At 50.8% G+C, this 16,094-nt stretch overlaps 1 protein-coding gene across 1 annotated transcript in view; it reads right to left on the reverse strand.

Moving 5' to 3' along the window:
- Positions 1–15,714, reverse strand: part of SHB (SH2 domain containing adaptor protein B) — a 125,660-nt gene extending 109,946 nt beyond the window's left edge. The window contains exon 1 of the mRNA XM_008141883.3: positions 14,423–15,714. Coding sequence (XP_008140105.2) covers positions 14,423–15,139 — 717 coding nt within the window. The 5' untranslated portion in view covers positions 15,140–15,714. The remainder of the gene's footprint in view (positions 1–14,422) is intronic.
- Between the last annotated feature and the right edge of the window lie 380 nt (positions 15,715–16,094).

Genomic DNA, 16,094 nt, shown 5'->3' on the forward strand with positions numbered 1-16,094 from the left:
CTTGATCAATTTTCCTCCATTGACCAGTGCCATCTGAGAGCCGCCTGAGCAGTCAGTGGCAGTATTTCACTGCTTAAGGGTGCAGACTAGGGCCAGGCCCCTGCTGTCTCTGCCTAAAGCATTTGCTATTCTAACTGGGGTCCTCCCTCCACGCCCAGCTTAGGCCACCCCTCTCCACCATCTCTAACCCATTCTCTTAAGCTGCAAACAGACGGGTTTTCCTAAAGCAAAGATCCGGCCCTGTACACCCTTGTTCTACCATCTTTCATTATCCACAGAAAAGACCACACTCTGTGGCCTGGTCCTTCTGGCCTTCAGACACCTTGCTTTATCTCCCATTCCATAATCTCTTCCTGTTATCTTTTCATAGCCCCTTTTTAGGTCACTTGGGACCATTCACAGGGTCCCTTCCTGGGATGCCCTCTTCACAGCCACCAATCTCTAAATATCCAAATCTTCCCTATCCATGAAGGCCCAGTTCCCGTACCACCTCCTCCATGAAGCCTTCCTGATACTCCTTTGGCAGCATTATCCTCCTGGAAACAAATATGAAAAGTGTCTGGCTCAGATGCTTTCTCAACAGAGAACTATTGTTTTTAAATGGCTCTGGCCTCATGATTTTGGGAGTACCAGGTGATACAGAACTGACCTCTGTCACTGTTCCCAATCGCTGTATAGCACAAAGTTTAAAGGTAGACAGAAGCCAGACTGGCTGCCTGGTCTCGACCACCCTTCTCTGCAACTCTACCCATTACTGGCTTTATCACCTACAATAAGATACTAAACAAACAAAAGACGTATTTGCCTCAGCTTCCCCATCTGTAAAATGGGACTCTTAATAGAATACATATCCTAGGGAGTGTTATGGGTTCCGTGAGTTAATATTCAGAGCCAAAAGAATATGAAAACATTCAAAAAGCTCTTTCTAGATGCCAGGGCTAGTCTAGGACTCAATGACATGGTGTGACATACAGTATAGTGAATTATGTAGACACCCTTAGTCTCTCTGAACCATAGAAATGTTCACAACTATTCAAAAATCTGCATTTTTTTTTCTTGATTTATTCCCCCTGAGCACTCCTGGACTTAATCTGTTCCAACACCACCAATTCATTAATGTCACGAACCTCACAGTGGATACTGCAGAATGGATTATCCTGACACTGGTCTAGGCCAGAAAAAGAGGAAAACACAACAGGAGTTCAGAAAAGGTCTCTCATTAATTAAAGAGACAGGGCACGTGGATTGAGGGGGATAAAAAAGGTTAGGAGGGAAGAACTCTGTGAATTCACATCACTTGAATTGGACTTTGGTGGGTGTGAAAAAAAATGTAAGTGACCAAAATAATATGCTAGTAGTCCCCACAAGCCACACCTTCAAGTCTTACTCATCCTTCAGGTCTGAACTTCTGTCCCACCCACAGTCTGCTCACTGAACTTCTGTCCCACCCACAGTCTGCTCACTGCTGTCTACGCCCACCTCAGGCTCCAATGCTTCTCCACTCAGAGTCATTTACCTGTCTATCTTGGTGTTGAGCTCCTATCTGGTGTTAGAGATATAGCAGATCCTTAAATAATGTCATTTTGTTAAAGGTTGATGAGATGCCATAGGAATTGAACTCTTGTTTTTAATCAGTTCGCTTATGGTAAAATTGGTTTTGTCATACATCATTTCGCTGAAAGTCAACGTTAAGTGAGGATGGACTGTATTCTCAGATCTTTCCAATATCCCCCACCCTGAGCGCTGAGTTAGAGCGCAGGGGCTTACTCATCCTCAGGACTCGCCCAGTGTGGGAACGTGGTAGGTATCTAAAAACTGTTTGCTGGATGGATGACTAAATGTTGCATCCCTTTCTCCACGAAGTCATGGAGTGAAAGCTAAAACAGACACACCCAGGTAAGGCCACACAGGCGGGGTAGACCCCAGTTAGTGGTCTGCCCTAAATGGACCTCGACAGCTGCTCCCCTTCCCCGGTCTGGGAGGTGGAAGCCAACCCCACCAGAGGTGAGTAGAGGCTTTCCCAGCCTCATCCCTCCCACAGTGTCAGGCCTGGCACCCAGAGATGAGGGCTAATACCCAGTTACTTCCCTCAGGTGTCCGATGTTGAATGTGTAATAAGCTCATGGATATCTGCAGACGGAAGGTTTCATTTTATAAAGAAAAGACGAAATCATCATTATCATAATAGCTGATGAGACCTAAAAGCAGTCAGGGTGAGACCAAGTCAAAGTATTTAAGTCTAAAAAGGCACCTGAAGAAATACAGACAGGTCATAGAACAAGTAATAAGGAGAGGATGTCCAGAAAGATGGTCATCCAGAAAAATAAAATTAAAATCCTATGTCATACCCTGAAATCGAACTCCAGATATTAAATCTTCTAGAATCCAAATGGCAGGCAATGGGCAGCCATCCTTAATCCGCAAAGAGCTCTTACAAATTAACAAAAAGATAAGCCCCACAGTTGGATAGAAGATGGATGGAAGATAAAGTACACAATTTTAGGAAAGAAACACAAATGGTTAAGCACATAGACACCAGTAACCCAAGAATTTGCAAGTTAAACTAAATTGCACTAGAGTAACAGGCATAAACTTGTAAAGTCTTTCTAGAATACAATTTGAAAGCATGAATCAAAATTTTTACCTTCTTACCCAGCAGTTCTCCTTCTGGGAACCAATCCGAGGGAAATCATCACAGACTTAGGCAAAGAATTAAGTTACAAAGATGTTTATCACAGCACTGTTCAATTAGAGAAAACTAGGGAGAATCTAAATGCAAACTGAACGCTATACAGCCATTAAATTACAGTTGTTGAATGTTTAAGAAAATATAGACATCTTCCCATGTCTCTAAGCAAAGAGAAAAGAAACAGATACAACTAGCTGATGAGACCTGTGGAGGAAAATGTATGATATAAGCATAGAAAAAAAAAGGCTAGGTGGACAGTGAAACTGTAGTTTCTTTGAATTACAGAATTAGACTTTGTTTCTATCTTACTTTTTGGTTATCTGCATTTTCTATACCAAACTTGTCTTAGTTTTGTTAAAAGGGGAAGGAAAAAAGTGAACACATAGAGATACATTGAAATACACTGAAAAATCCAAGCTCGCAGTTCTGAGGAACTGCCAACTCACAACTGCCCCCACGGAAGGGCAGGTAGGGGCTGCACCATTCCACAGATGCCGGGCTGGCCCCAGATCACATGTGTGGCTTTGGAATGCACCGGAGGGATTACGGGGCTGTCTGGCTTTCTGGGAGTGCCCATCCAAAAAGACAGTGAAGCTTCACTGTAACTTTCTGGTCATTTTGTTTCTAAAATTTAGCCAGAGCCTGGAGAAACCAGGAAAGTTCCATTCCTCCTACTTCTGTGTGACTCCACCCCCCCACTCCCTACACACACACACACACACACACACACACACACACACACACCCCTAGCCCAAGTTCCAGTGAGCCCCATATAAGGGAGAACTTTCCCAACAATCACAAGTGCTCAGCAATGAAATGCCCTGCTTAGCAGAACAGGCAGGCCCTACCCCTGTCCCTAGAGACAACCTGGCACTCATTTTTGCCCAGGCACACAACACAGCACGCAACTCCGCAGGTAACCTCTTTTGAATTTGGAGAACTGGGGTAATTTCAGACCAGTGGCAGGGGAGGCCCTTCACTCCAAACTCCCCCACCCCCCACCCCATCCTCTATCACCAGCAGTTACACCCCAGGTTCTGGCCACACCTCCATAGGCAGCAGCACTCCCCTTCCGATCTCAGTCGCTGGGAATAGGATCCTTTCTGTCTGGGATGTCCCATACCCACTTTCCTCTGCACCCACCTCCCATCTGGTCTCTTTTTCCTGGTGGCTTATTTCCCCCAGCTCCAGATGAAAGACGAAGGCCACCCATGCCTTCTCTGGGTTCTCAGGAACCTCCCCCCGCCGCCCCCCCCCTCCCTCCCACACACACACCTTAGAAGGCAGAGCATGGCTTGCTCCCAGCCCCAGTGGATGGATCAATTCCATTGGCAGAACTGTGCTCCTCCAGCTTCTTCCTCATCACAGCTAATAGGTTGTTCAGGCCAAAACCTTGGAGTCATCCTTGACTCTTCCCCCTCTCATACTTAGATGTCATCTGCCAGGAAATCCCGCAGCTCTACCTTCATGACATGTCCTGAACCTGGTCTCCTCGCTACCCACCACTAGTGTCCCAGTTCCAGTGGCTGCAGGTCCCCTAGCCGGTCTCCAGGCTTGTCCCCTCCAGTCTTTTCTCCACCAGGCAGCCAGAGCCACCCTCTCAAAACCCAAGTCGGTTCACGTCATTCCACTGCTCAGAATCCTCCATGCCGTCTCATCTCACCCGGAGTTAAAGTGAGAGACCATTTATTTCAGTGCTTCCAAAGGCTAGGCACGCTTGGCCTGCCCAGCCCACCTCAGACCTCATCTGCCTTCTCTTCCCCTCTTGCTCCCCTCAGTCATGCTGACCTCCCTGAAGGACCCAGGCATGCTCCTGCCTCGGGCTTTTGCCCTGACCAGTCCCTCTCCCTGGAATGCTCTTTTCTGGGAGAGCCATGAATCATGCTACCACATCCTTCAGCAAAGCCCTCTCTGAGCACCCATCTAAAACAGCACCCCACCCCAAACGCTGGCCCACCCTAGCTTCTATATCCTGCTTTACTTTTTTCCACACTCTCTACCTGACATACAGTATTTGCTTGACTCCCCCTGATAGGGCAAACTCAGGGGAGCACAGTTTTATGCTTTATTCACCGCTGTATCCCCAGAACCTAAATAGAATAATATCCAGCACATAGCAGGCACTCAACAATGTCTGTTGAATGAATGAATAAATGAATTAATGAATGAGGAGAAAGGAGTTGGATTCTCGTGGCCCAGCTGAGAACACGGGGTCCAGCCTGTAAGTGAAGGACCAGCAGTGGGCCAGTGGTCTCCACCCCCTACCCACCTGTCAAGTCACTCTGCCCTCAGGAAGCCCCTTTCTGACCATTACTCTTAAGTACTGCTTGGAAAACCGGGGCCTGAGTCATTCCCCAGGGCCCTGACTAATTCTCTCTCCATCCCTTGGACCCACCTCCAAGATCCTTCCTCTACAGCATAATGGGAAATCCAGAGAGACCTCCCTATGGAGAAAATGGAAAGGAGCTGAATGATTTAAAGGAAAACTCAATTCTTCCTGGCTCAGCAGTTGAGAAAGCGCAAACTCTCAGGAAGCTAGTGCCTCTGAAAGTGAAACAGTAATAGAAATATTACTGGAAAATACCAAACAGGAAGAGAAGGAAAATTCCATTGGGGAAGCAAGGTCCTCTGTCGATCCTCCTTAATGGCCTCAGCAAAGCTTTTCAGAATGAAAACAAGGAAAGAACCGGAAATCAATCAGGCTGTCACCCTTCCTGTGGACTGGAGCTATGGCCAAGTCACCTCCACATCACCCTGGTCTGGCACAAGGACTTGGCCAGTACCTGCTGTGGCGCAGGGCAGGCACCACGTCTCCCCGGAGCCTCAGTTTCTCCATCTGTAACATGGGGAGGGGAGGCGGGTTACAGCACAGAGTGACTCTGAGAAATTAATTATAGGTGTGAAAGTGTCTTTTAAGCTGTGGAATACTCACATAAATGTAGGAATCAGTCACTCCTAAAGTATTAACAGAGAAGATTTTTTTTTATCTGCCACAAATAAGGCATGAAATTGTGCAGCCTGAGGTGGAGTGGCATAATGGTTAAAAAAGATTCCGGCCCTGGCCGGTTTTTTGCTCAGTGGTTAAAGCACAGGCTCTATCGGCTCTCGGACTGAAGGGTCTCAGGTTTGATTCCCGGTGAAGGGCACGTACCTCGGTTGCAGGCTAGAACAGGAGGCAACCAATCAATGTCTCTCCTCTCTCTCTCCTTCTCCTCTACTTTCTCTAAATATATATATATATATCAATGGAAAAAAATATCCTTGGGTGAGGATAAAAAACACACAACACACAAATAAACAAAGATTCTGGGTTCAAATCTCATCTCTGCCACTTACTGGCAGTGTGACTTTACACAATTTACATAACTCCTCTGTGCTGCAGTTTTCTCATATGTACAATGGGAATGACAGTAGCACCAACTTTAAAGGACATTAAAGGGTAAAAGAGTTAATGCACAGAAAGCATGTAGAACAGTGCCTCACTCGGAGTAGGTGTCATGGAAGTACTGGCTAATATTACTACTGTGGAAAGCTCCCTCAATTCAAGTGACTACTCTTTTTTTTTTTTTTTTTTTTTACTCAAATGCTTTCTCCAAAAAGCCTTCCCTACCTCCCTCACCCTACTTCTCCTTTAGCTCCATGGACTCAAGGCTCAGCCCAGAACAGACTCTGTGCCAGGATGGCTCTGAGTTCACCTACACACACTACTTTATTGCTAAATCCTGCCATACAGATCTGTGTTCTAACCTTGCTTCCTGTATCCTCATCAGAAGTTAAGCTCCTTGCCGAAACCGGTTTGGCTCAGTGGATAGAGCGTCGGCCTGCGGACTGAAAGGTCCCAGGTTCGATTCCAGTCAAGGCATGTACATTGGTTGCGGGCACATCCCCGATAGAGGGGTGTGCAGGAGGCAGCTGATCGATGTTTCTCTCTCATCGATGTTTCTAGCTCTCTATCCCTCTCCCTTCCTCTCTGTAAAAAAAACAATAATATATATATTAAAAAAAAAAAAGTTAAGCTCCTTATGGTCAGGTACCATCTATCTCCTGGCTCATCCTTGTATTCACACAGCTCCTGATAGTGGCCTGCTTATGGCAATTCCTCAGTCAACACAGGCCAAACAAAAGTTATGAAGTCAGAGTGGCAGACACCACCGCAGCCTCTGCCCCCAACCTGCAAGAAACCCATCACCACCTCCACTCAACCTCAGAAGGCCAGGGTCTAGCTCTCTGCTTCAAAGCCACCAATTCCAATTTATTTTCCATGGCCAAGCCTGACCTACCCCTTCCCCCCTCTCCCCTCCCCCATTACCTCTTGGCTATCTCAGCACAAGACATGAAACTGTGGTGGTGGGGTGGGGGGGGGGGCGAGGGGAGGCGGCGGGCTGCGGGGGGAGCTCTTGACCGCAGGCAAGTTCAGTTTTGCTAAATGACCAGAGGAAGGAAGCCACACCTGTTTCAGATTTGCTGTTTAACTCCTATTTTATGGGTCAGAAATGCTTTAGGGGCAGGGAGAAGACAGGGCAGGCCTTAAGGGTTAAGTCCTCGGATATCAGTCATGTTCTGAGATTGTCAGATTAGAGGACAGTCACCTGATCTCCTTTAAGGAAATTTAGGTTTCTTGTTGATAAGGAAGGGCCAAGGTACCACTAATTTTTGTCTTAGAACAGCACAGACAGCCTCGCCAATCCTTGGGGAGGGAACACTTAGTGTTGCAATGAGGAGACATGACTGTTACAAGACGTTTTGTGCACCTGTAGTTTGGGAAGTACCAACTCTGCGCAGAATTTCTCTATAAAATAAGTCAAGTGGCCCTGGCCATGGCTCAGTTGGTTGGGCGTAGTCCAGTGCCCGGAAAGGTTGCTGGTTCGATTCCCAATCGGGGCAAATCCCTGGGTTTCAGGCTCTATCCCAAGGAGGGGGCGTGCAGGAGGCAGCCAATTGATGTTTCACTCTCAAATTGATGTTTCCCTCTCCCTTCCTCTCTAAAAATCAATAAAAATTATTTATCAAACACTACTCACTTTATAAAAACCTAACTAAATAAGTAAATAAAAAAATAAGTCAAGCCAAAACCGTTTTGGCTCAGTGGATAGAGCGTCGGCCTGAGGACTGAAAGGTCCCAGGTTCGATTCCGGTCAAGGGCATGTACCTTGATTGCGGGCACATCCCCAGTAGGGGGTGTGCAGGAGGCAGCTGATCGATGTTTCTCTCTCATCGATGTTTCTAACTCTCTATTCCTCTCCCTTCCTCTCTGTAAAAAATCAATAAAATAAAAGAAAGAAAGAAAAAACTTCTAAAAAAAATCTCTATTAAAAAATAAGTCAAGTGCTGCATTAGCATCTCATTTATGGAATTCAGAGGCAGATGTGGGTGGGGGAAGAGAGAAAAGCCAACTCTGGGGCCTCTTCTGGGGACCACCAAAGACCAGTCTGAGAGGGACAGGAATTAGGGCAAGGGGAACAAGACTAGGAGCATTAAGTAAAGGAAGGAAAAGACACATAACACATTTCATTAAGTATCAGACTTACTTTCTCTACTTAAATTGTGGAAACTAGTGGAACAAATTCATAAAAAGCATGTAGGCTTTGAATTCAGACTGCACAGGTGTGATCCTGGCTCTGTCACTTGGTAGCTGTGTGACATAAGCTAAGTCATTAACCTCTAAGCCTCAGTTTCTTTATCCATAGAATAGGGGTAATACTACCTGTGGTAGATGGAGGGCGTCGAAGGCCCTGATTGATGGCCTGCCTATATCCCTGCCTTTTGCCTTGGATTTTGCAGCTCCTCCTCTCTCCTCAAATCCTGGCTCTGTGACTTGCTTTGGTCAACAGAATGCAAAAGGGAAAGTGTGCCAATTTCCAACCTCAAGAAACCTTATGGGCTTCTGTTCTTTCTTGGAACCACCATCATATGAACAAGGCTAGCCTGCTGGAGGATGAGAGACCACATGGAACAGAGATCACATCACTGTCGCAGCCAAGGCCATCCTAAACCATCTGAACCCCAAACATGGAAGAGAGCCCAGCTAGGATCAGCAGGGCTGCACACCCACCCCACACTGACCACGGATGCCTGAGTGAGCCTAGCTAAGACCAGAAACTACTCAGTTGACATGTCCTTATTATAGTTGAAAGCAGGGGTTGGAAACTACAGACTACAGGTCAGCTGCCTGTTTTTGTAAATAAAGTTTTATTGGAACACAGCTATGCCCTTTCATTTATATCCTATCCCTGGCTGCTTTTAAGCTACAATGGCAGAGTTTAATAGTTGTATTGGAGACTGATCTGCAAACCTAATATTTACTATCTGGCCCTTTATGAAAAGTTTGCTAACTCCTGATTTAAAACCACTTGAGTTTAGGGTGATTTGTTATACAGCAATAGCTAACCGATACAGTACCTGAATCTATTCTAGGGTGATCATGAGGATTAAATGATCAATTTGAATCCTGGCTGGATAGCTCAGTTAGTTAGAGTGTCGTCCTAATACACCACGATTGCAGGTTTGATCCCCAGTCAGGGCACACACAAGATCAACCAATGAATGTATAAGTAAGTGAAACAACAAATTGATGTTTCTCTCTTTCTCTAGATATCAATTTTTAAAAAACATAAATAAATGATCAATTAGTGGTTAGCATGAAGCATGGAGCATGTATTTCTCTTCTGGGAAATCAATGGAAAAACTGGACTTGATATGCAGGCATTTCTCTCACATTACTTTTAAAGGATAGGTAGGACTTCAAAGGAGAAAGTATCCCAAGCCAAACCACAACTACCAAGTATGGCTCTAACCTTTTCAGTCAATTACTTTCTTAGAACTGGAGATTGTGGACCATTAACCAACTGGAAATGACTTGACAACTCATGTTTGCCCTGCTGTCAATCAAGCCACACATCAATGATTTTATGTGAAAAGGACCAAAAGACAGGTCACAACTTCCCAGCAAGGCACAGGAGACACTCTCTGCCCTTTGTGGCTCCGACCTCCCTCTGCCACCCCCCACCACTTCTGCCCTGCTGAGCCTTCAGCCATTCTCTCCCACGCCTTCAGGCCTGAGCACAGCTGTTCTATCCCTTCTGCATGGAGAGCCTTCCTCTTCACGCCCCTGCCTGGGGAATTCCCACTCATCCTTCCAGTCAGCTCAAATGGTGCCTCCTCCTGAAAGCCTTCTTTGACTCTCCAGACAGAGTTGAGCCCTCCCTAGCCCTATGCACACACTAGCATTCCTTGGGTCATGATATTGTCCCTGAGAAGCTGCAAACTGAGTGTCTTCAACTACAAACTGAGATTCTTCCGTCTTTGAAGGCTAGCCACCATTTATTTTCTCTGACTTCCCCCTGCCTAGCAGGCTGCTCAGAAACTGTTTGCTAAATGTGTGCTTTTTTTTCTCTTAAGAAAAAAAAAAAAAGGTTAGACACGATATTATTTATTCCTTAGGAAACATGTTATTTAACTCAACTCTGTGGATGCCGACAAAATATAAAGTGTCGGTATGCATTAGTGTGTATTTAAAACTGATGTCATGATGCGTCTTGACTTTTTCAGCTGTGGTGGAAACATTTACTTAATGATAAAAGAAACAAGACTTCAGCAGAAAACAACTGGATGAGAACTGCTTGGCTGCCCAAAAGAACTACCAAGTTACTAGCCTCTTTTATCATCTTTTTAAAAAATACATATTTTTATTGATATCCGAGAGGAAGGGAGAGGGAGACAGAGATAGAAACATCAATGATGAGAACCACTGATTGGCTGCCTCCTGCACACCCCACACTGGGGATCAAGCCCGCAACCTGGGCATGTGTCCTGACTGGGAATTGAACTATGACCTCCTGGTTCATAGGTCGACGCTCAACCACTGAGCCATGCCAGCTGGGCTATCATCATTTTTAAATACAGACAACCTGAAGGAATAATATTTCCACCTACTAAAGGTTTGTTCTCTCTTCCCAAGTGCTCAGCTCCTCACTGTCTCTCCACTGGACTATACTGCAATTGTCCTCTAACTCTGACCCCAACGTCCCCAGATTGTGGTAGCCGTTTATATAGCCTGGGATGCTCCCCAACCATGGCTCTACCTAAATCTATCCCATTCCTGGCTTAACAGTCTTCAAGGACTTCCCTGGGGTGGGGGTGGGTACAAACTCAGGCCCCCACCTCTCTCATATTGTCATCTTTCATTCCCCAAGTGAGGCCCACTGCAAACAAGCTCTGGTTTCCAAGAAGAAGCTCCTCACTGAGGTTTTACATGTACACACACATATATAGGGACACACTTTCATATTCACGTGTCCACACACAGCACTGACACACTAGTGCTCCTGCAGGCTGCAGTCACCCCTTTCTTTGCAATGAAATTCCACTTCCACCCCTAGGTTCAGCTCAAAGTTGCCTCCTAGGTGAAGACTTGTTAAATTTCCCAAGACAAAAACACTGGGAGACAAATGATGAAAAGACAGTGTCAGTCTCCTCCAGCGGCGTAGGCCAGAGATTACTGACAAATCTTCTGCAGCTTTTCTTCCCTCCCCTCCTAACTCACCCTGGTACCAAGAGATCTCTGAGCACAATAGAAGTGCTGGGTAAAAGCTGGTTACATTGAAAACACAGTCCTTCCTCATGATTCTAACAGGGAAAACGCCCATGATGCTAGTGGTGGTGGTGACCAGCTGTGTGTGTGCCCCAGGACTCACCTGGGAGAATAGGAGGATGCCTAAGTCTGTGACAGAGGGAGGCACAGATACTGAGGGAGGTGGGCGTGCGGGGGGGGGGGGGGAATAAACTATAGTGGTGTGCCACTAGAGGCATTAAAGGGAGGATCTGTGGACTGGCAGCTTCTATTCCATGCCATACACAGGAACTCTCAACTCAGGTCCAATGTTAAAAACAAACACCAGGCCTGGCAGACAGGGGGGCATTCAACAACCCTATAGGTTCTTGTCCAACTGATAAAAGGAAGCTGGGCCTGAGATTAAGCAGGGTGCTAGAAGTAGGTGTGTCTGGATCCAAGGATGAGGGGCAGATGGAAGGCTCTGGGGTGTTCAGGGCTGGATCTACAGCATGCCTGGCCTCCAAAAGCTGTCTGGCTAAAAATAATGTGAAAACCAGGCTGCCTCCTGGCTGCCTGACCAGGCTGGATGCTGGCCCCAGATTAGGAGGCAGCCCCACACAGAGGGCATCTGGAGTCTCTACATTCCCCAAACAGCTCGGACCAGAAGACCCCGAGGGAGGAGGGTTAAGGAGAGGCCACGGTTGCATGAGTGGTTCTCAAAGTGGGTTGAGGATCAGCAGCAAAAGATCACCTGGGAACTTGTCAGAAATGCACATCCTCAGGCCCCACACCAGGCTGGGTGCACCAGTCACTGTGAGGGGTGGATCCAAGCAATCTGTGTTTTGACCAGCCCTCCAGGTGATGATTTGAGAACCACTATCTAGTGTGACCCTCCCTGGCTGTTCCCCCTCCTCCTCATTAGAAAAAAACATCTGGTAGCCTCAATTCCTGAGCATATGGATTGGGAACAACTTCTCAAAAGATCAAAGGGCTCGAAGTCACAACCCAATAGGTGAAATGCAGCCCCGAGATCTTTTCCAAAAAAATTGTATCTGCTCACATCACTTAATCCATTCCTTGGCCCTCACTGTGCTTAACCTCCCTGACCCCGCCCCTGCTGTCCCTCTGGGGCCCTGCCAAACTCTCATCTCTCAATCCCAGCTACAGGAACTTTACCTGCAGCTCCCTGAAGCACCAGGCTTTCCTCTGCAGCCAAGGTCAACACCCCTCCCCCATGATAAAGGCCCTCCCAGACCACCCCTCCCCTTCAGTCCCAGGTAACACAAAGCCCCATCACAGCGGTCCTCATGTACACTTCAGCCTGGGACACAGCATTCAACTACAGAGACCGCTTCAGCACTGAGCCACGGAGGGCACAAGAAGACCCATGAGGAATAACTGATGGCAGAAGGAAGCCAAGTCTTAAACACACTTGACATTCCAGCTATAAAGCATTATTCCTCAGTATTTGACATAGTCTTAATTGTAAGTAGGAAAAAATGCTTACAATAAAGTTTTGAAAGCCATAAAAGAAGACTTCAGTGAGCAGGCAGAATGGCCAGCAGCGGGAGAGAAAGGAGATGTGCCTACCTGGCAGGTGGCCACGGAGTAACAAGGCGGATTCAGGGAGTCCAGCACCTTTGGCTGTGGCTCTCCCGATAGCTAGGCTGGGCCTTCCCGGCACCTTCCATACCCAGGAATTTTAGGTTCTCCCAGGCCAGCACCTAGATAAGCCTGGACCATGCATAAGGGGGTAGGGAGCCTCTTTGGTGTTCCCCTTACAGGTTCAACTACAAGCCCATGATCCCGGAGGCTCACAGAGAAATCTCCCCTTCCCCAAAGCAGCATCTGGGTGGCCACCTGGCTACTAGCTTCTTGTCATCTAGATGAGACATCCTGGGTGCTTAGGAAGCCCAAAGTCCATGGCTTCTGAGGTGTGGTCCCAAACTGACCCCAGGGAGAGGTGGGATCCACCACAGACTGCCCATGCTGTCTTCAGCAGACCAATTGGGAAAGGGATACTCTGGGGACCTGGGACCTCAGAGAGAGAAAGCCAGGCAGAAAAAGTAAAGGTGGGTAACCCCTTACTCCTCCCCACAGGAAAACAAAAAAGATCCATTTCCAAGCACCAGCTGGGAGGTAGGAGCCTGTCTCCCACCTGGCTGGACATCTAGTCCTAAAAGGAACTCAGACTCTTTATCAGTCTCGCCCTACCCTGCCGGGCCAAAAGTTTACAAGAGGGACGGCCACCTGACAGCCACAGCAGGGCACGGCCTCAGATGTAATCAAAACACTGCCCTCCACCAGAAGATGGAACAAGTATGATTTTATGGGGAAAGGGAGGCTCACAAAAGTGTGAAGGGGAGGAGAGGGCCCAGTCTGGCTGTAATTAACTGGCCTGCTTCAAAGGGGGAATCAAGATGGCCTGATATGTAAGGCAGAGGGATGTCACAGAGTTGTCCCCCTCACCCCTGGGACAGTAGGGGGGCAGAAGTAGGGTCAGGACGGAAGGTGAGGATTGGAGAGGTGGGTCTCCCATCAGCGGAGCCGAAGGGCGGACCCCCTCCCGGAAAAGCTGGCTAGGTTTCAGGGGCAGCTCCAGCACAAAAGACAGCCCGCATTTGGCTCCGGGGGTGGGGCCGCGCTGGGCGTTCAGTGGGATTTACATATGCACTTTTAGAGACAGCCGGCCCGGATCTACCACCGGGAATGCAGTGTAATTCGGGGCGAGTCCCTCCCCAGCTCTCGACCGGTTTCCCATCAATAGACTGGGGGGAGTCGAGGAAGAGGAGATAGACAGAGTAAGCGCTCTTTTAAGTCCGTGACAGCTCTGACTCTGACTTGACTTCTCCGGGGGCGGGAAGGGCTGGCTGGGTGTCTCGTTTTTGTGCAAGGCCGGGCGGGGCTTTCTCGTCAGGCAACTTCCGAAGCGGGCACCTGGCTGTGGGCTCAGAGAGGGGACGTTTGGGGAGCAGCAGAGAAAGAGGGTATTTCAGGAGGCCGACGATCGGGGGGGGGGGGGGGGGGAAGTGCGTGGAGGGGGGCAGAATCAGGAAGGAACGTGGGAGTCCTGACCCCAGGGTCCTAGCAAGAAGTTGTTGATACGGGGACTCGAAACCGAGGCAGTGCCTCAGTTTCCCCATGGGCACAGTGTCCCTGGAAGAGGCCAAGGGGCGCCTTACCTTCTCCTTCTTGCCGGACCCGCTCTCCTCCGCGGCCGAGGCAGCACACTTGTTGAGCAGTTTCTTGCCTCCGCAGGCGGTGGGGCTCCAAGTGCGGCCGCCCGAGCAGGCACCCCCCGGGGGATCCCCGGCGCTGCCCACGGCGCTCTCCACCTTGATGAGGCGATGCTTGGGGGAGATGTAGCGCACCTCGGCCGGCGTGGCCGGGCGCCGCTCGCTGCTGCTGCGGTAGAGGTGCGGGGAGCCGGAGGACGAGGACGAGGACGCGGCGGCGCCCGCACCAGAGGAGGCACAGCAGCAGCCCGCGGCGCCCGACGCGGACGAGGCGGAGAAAGCGCGCTGGCCCCCGCCCGGCTCCCCGCCGCCGCCGCCGCAGTAGTCCAGGCGGCACATAGCGCGCAGTTTGCGCAGCGACGAGCCGGGGCCGTTGTAGGGGTCCTCGAAGTCGCGCTCCTTCTGTGCGCGGTAGGCGCGGATGAGGTCGCTCGTGCTGCCGCTGTCGTCGGGCAGCGATCCCGACAAGGCCGAGAAGCAGGAGGCGGCGGCCGGACCGCAGGACGCCGAGGAGGACGCGGAGGCCTGCGGCACGGCTTGCGGGGGCTGCGAGGGCCGCTCGCCCCGGCGCCGCTGCTCGCGGTAGTCGGGCCGCGGCGGCTGCGGGGGGCTCTTGGTCTTGCTGTTGCCCAAGCTGAAGTACTTGTTCAGCCACTTGGCCATGGCGAGAGGCCGCCTAGGGCCGCGGCACGGGAGCCAGGTCCACGGCCGCGGCCATTCGGGGGGCAGCGCAGCCGCCCAGGTCCCTCGGCGCCCCGGCCCCGGCGGGGGGCGTCCGGGGCGCCTGCTCCCGACGCCAAGTTCAAGTTCTCTCCGCCGCCTCCTGCCGGTGGCTCCCGGGCTCCGGCAGCTGCAGCACCGCCCTCCGCCTCCGCCGCGCGCTGCCGGGGCTTCGGATCTGGAGCCCCTCGCGGGAGCGTCTCATGGGATCCCGGCCCACGGCCCCGCCGAGAGCGAAAGGCCCGGGCGCCCCCCGCCTCGGACGCTCTATCGTGCGCTCCGCTGCGGAGCGCGCTGCTGCCCCGTCGGAGGCGCAGCCTCCGGCTTTGGCCGGGATCCTGGCTGCTAAGCGAACTTGTCGGCGTCCTCGGCCCCCCTTCTTCCTTTCCGAGGGCGCTGGGGCGATCCTAGCCCCACAGCCGGAAAGCGAGCGACGGAGGGAGGCAGCCGGCGCCCTGCCGAGCCCGCGCGCCCGTGCCCGTCCCGGCGGCGCCTGCCGCTACCGCTGCCGCCACCTCCCGAACCGCCGCGTGTGTGACACTCGGGCCGCCAGAGCCCGCCCCGCGCCGCGGCCCCGCCCTCTCCGGGCCGGCGCTCGCCCCGCCCCCAGCCCGCCCAGCAGGCCCCGCCCCTTCCCCCCAGGAGCCCGGCCGCCAGACCTTGGCCCAAGCCCCGCCCCCTGGAGCCCGGGTCTCCGCCGGCGCACCTCTCCCCCTCAGCACTCGCCACCTCCCGCGGTCGCCTCGGCGCCAGCTCCGGGCTCAGGCCTGAGGGCGCCGGGGTCCCGCGGCGCTGCCAGCCCCGCCAGGTTTTCAGCCCGCCGCCGCCTGAGGCGAGAGGTAGCCATCCTTTAGCCTGCCACGCTCGGAGACCAAACCCGTCCGCATCCCCAGGGACC

The sequence above is a fragment of the Eptesicus fuscus genome, chromosome 15 (genome assembly GCF_027574615.1).
Source record: "Eptesicus fuscus isolate TK198812 chromosome 15, DD_ASM_mEF_20220401, whole genome shotgun sequence".
Lineage (NCBI taxonomy): Eukaryota > Metazoa > Chordata > Mammalia > Chiroptera > Vespertilionidae > Eptesicus > Eptesicus fuscus.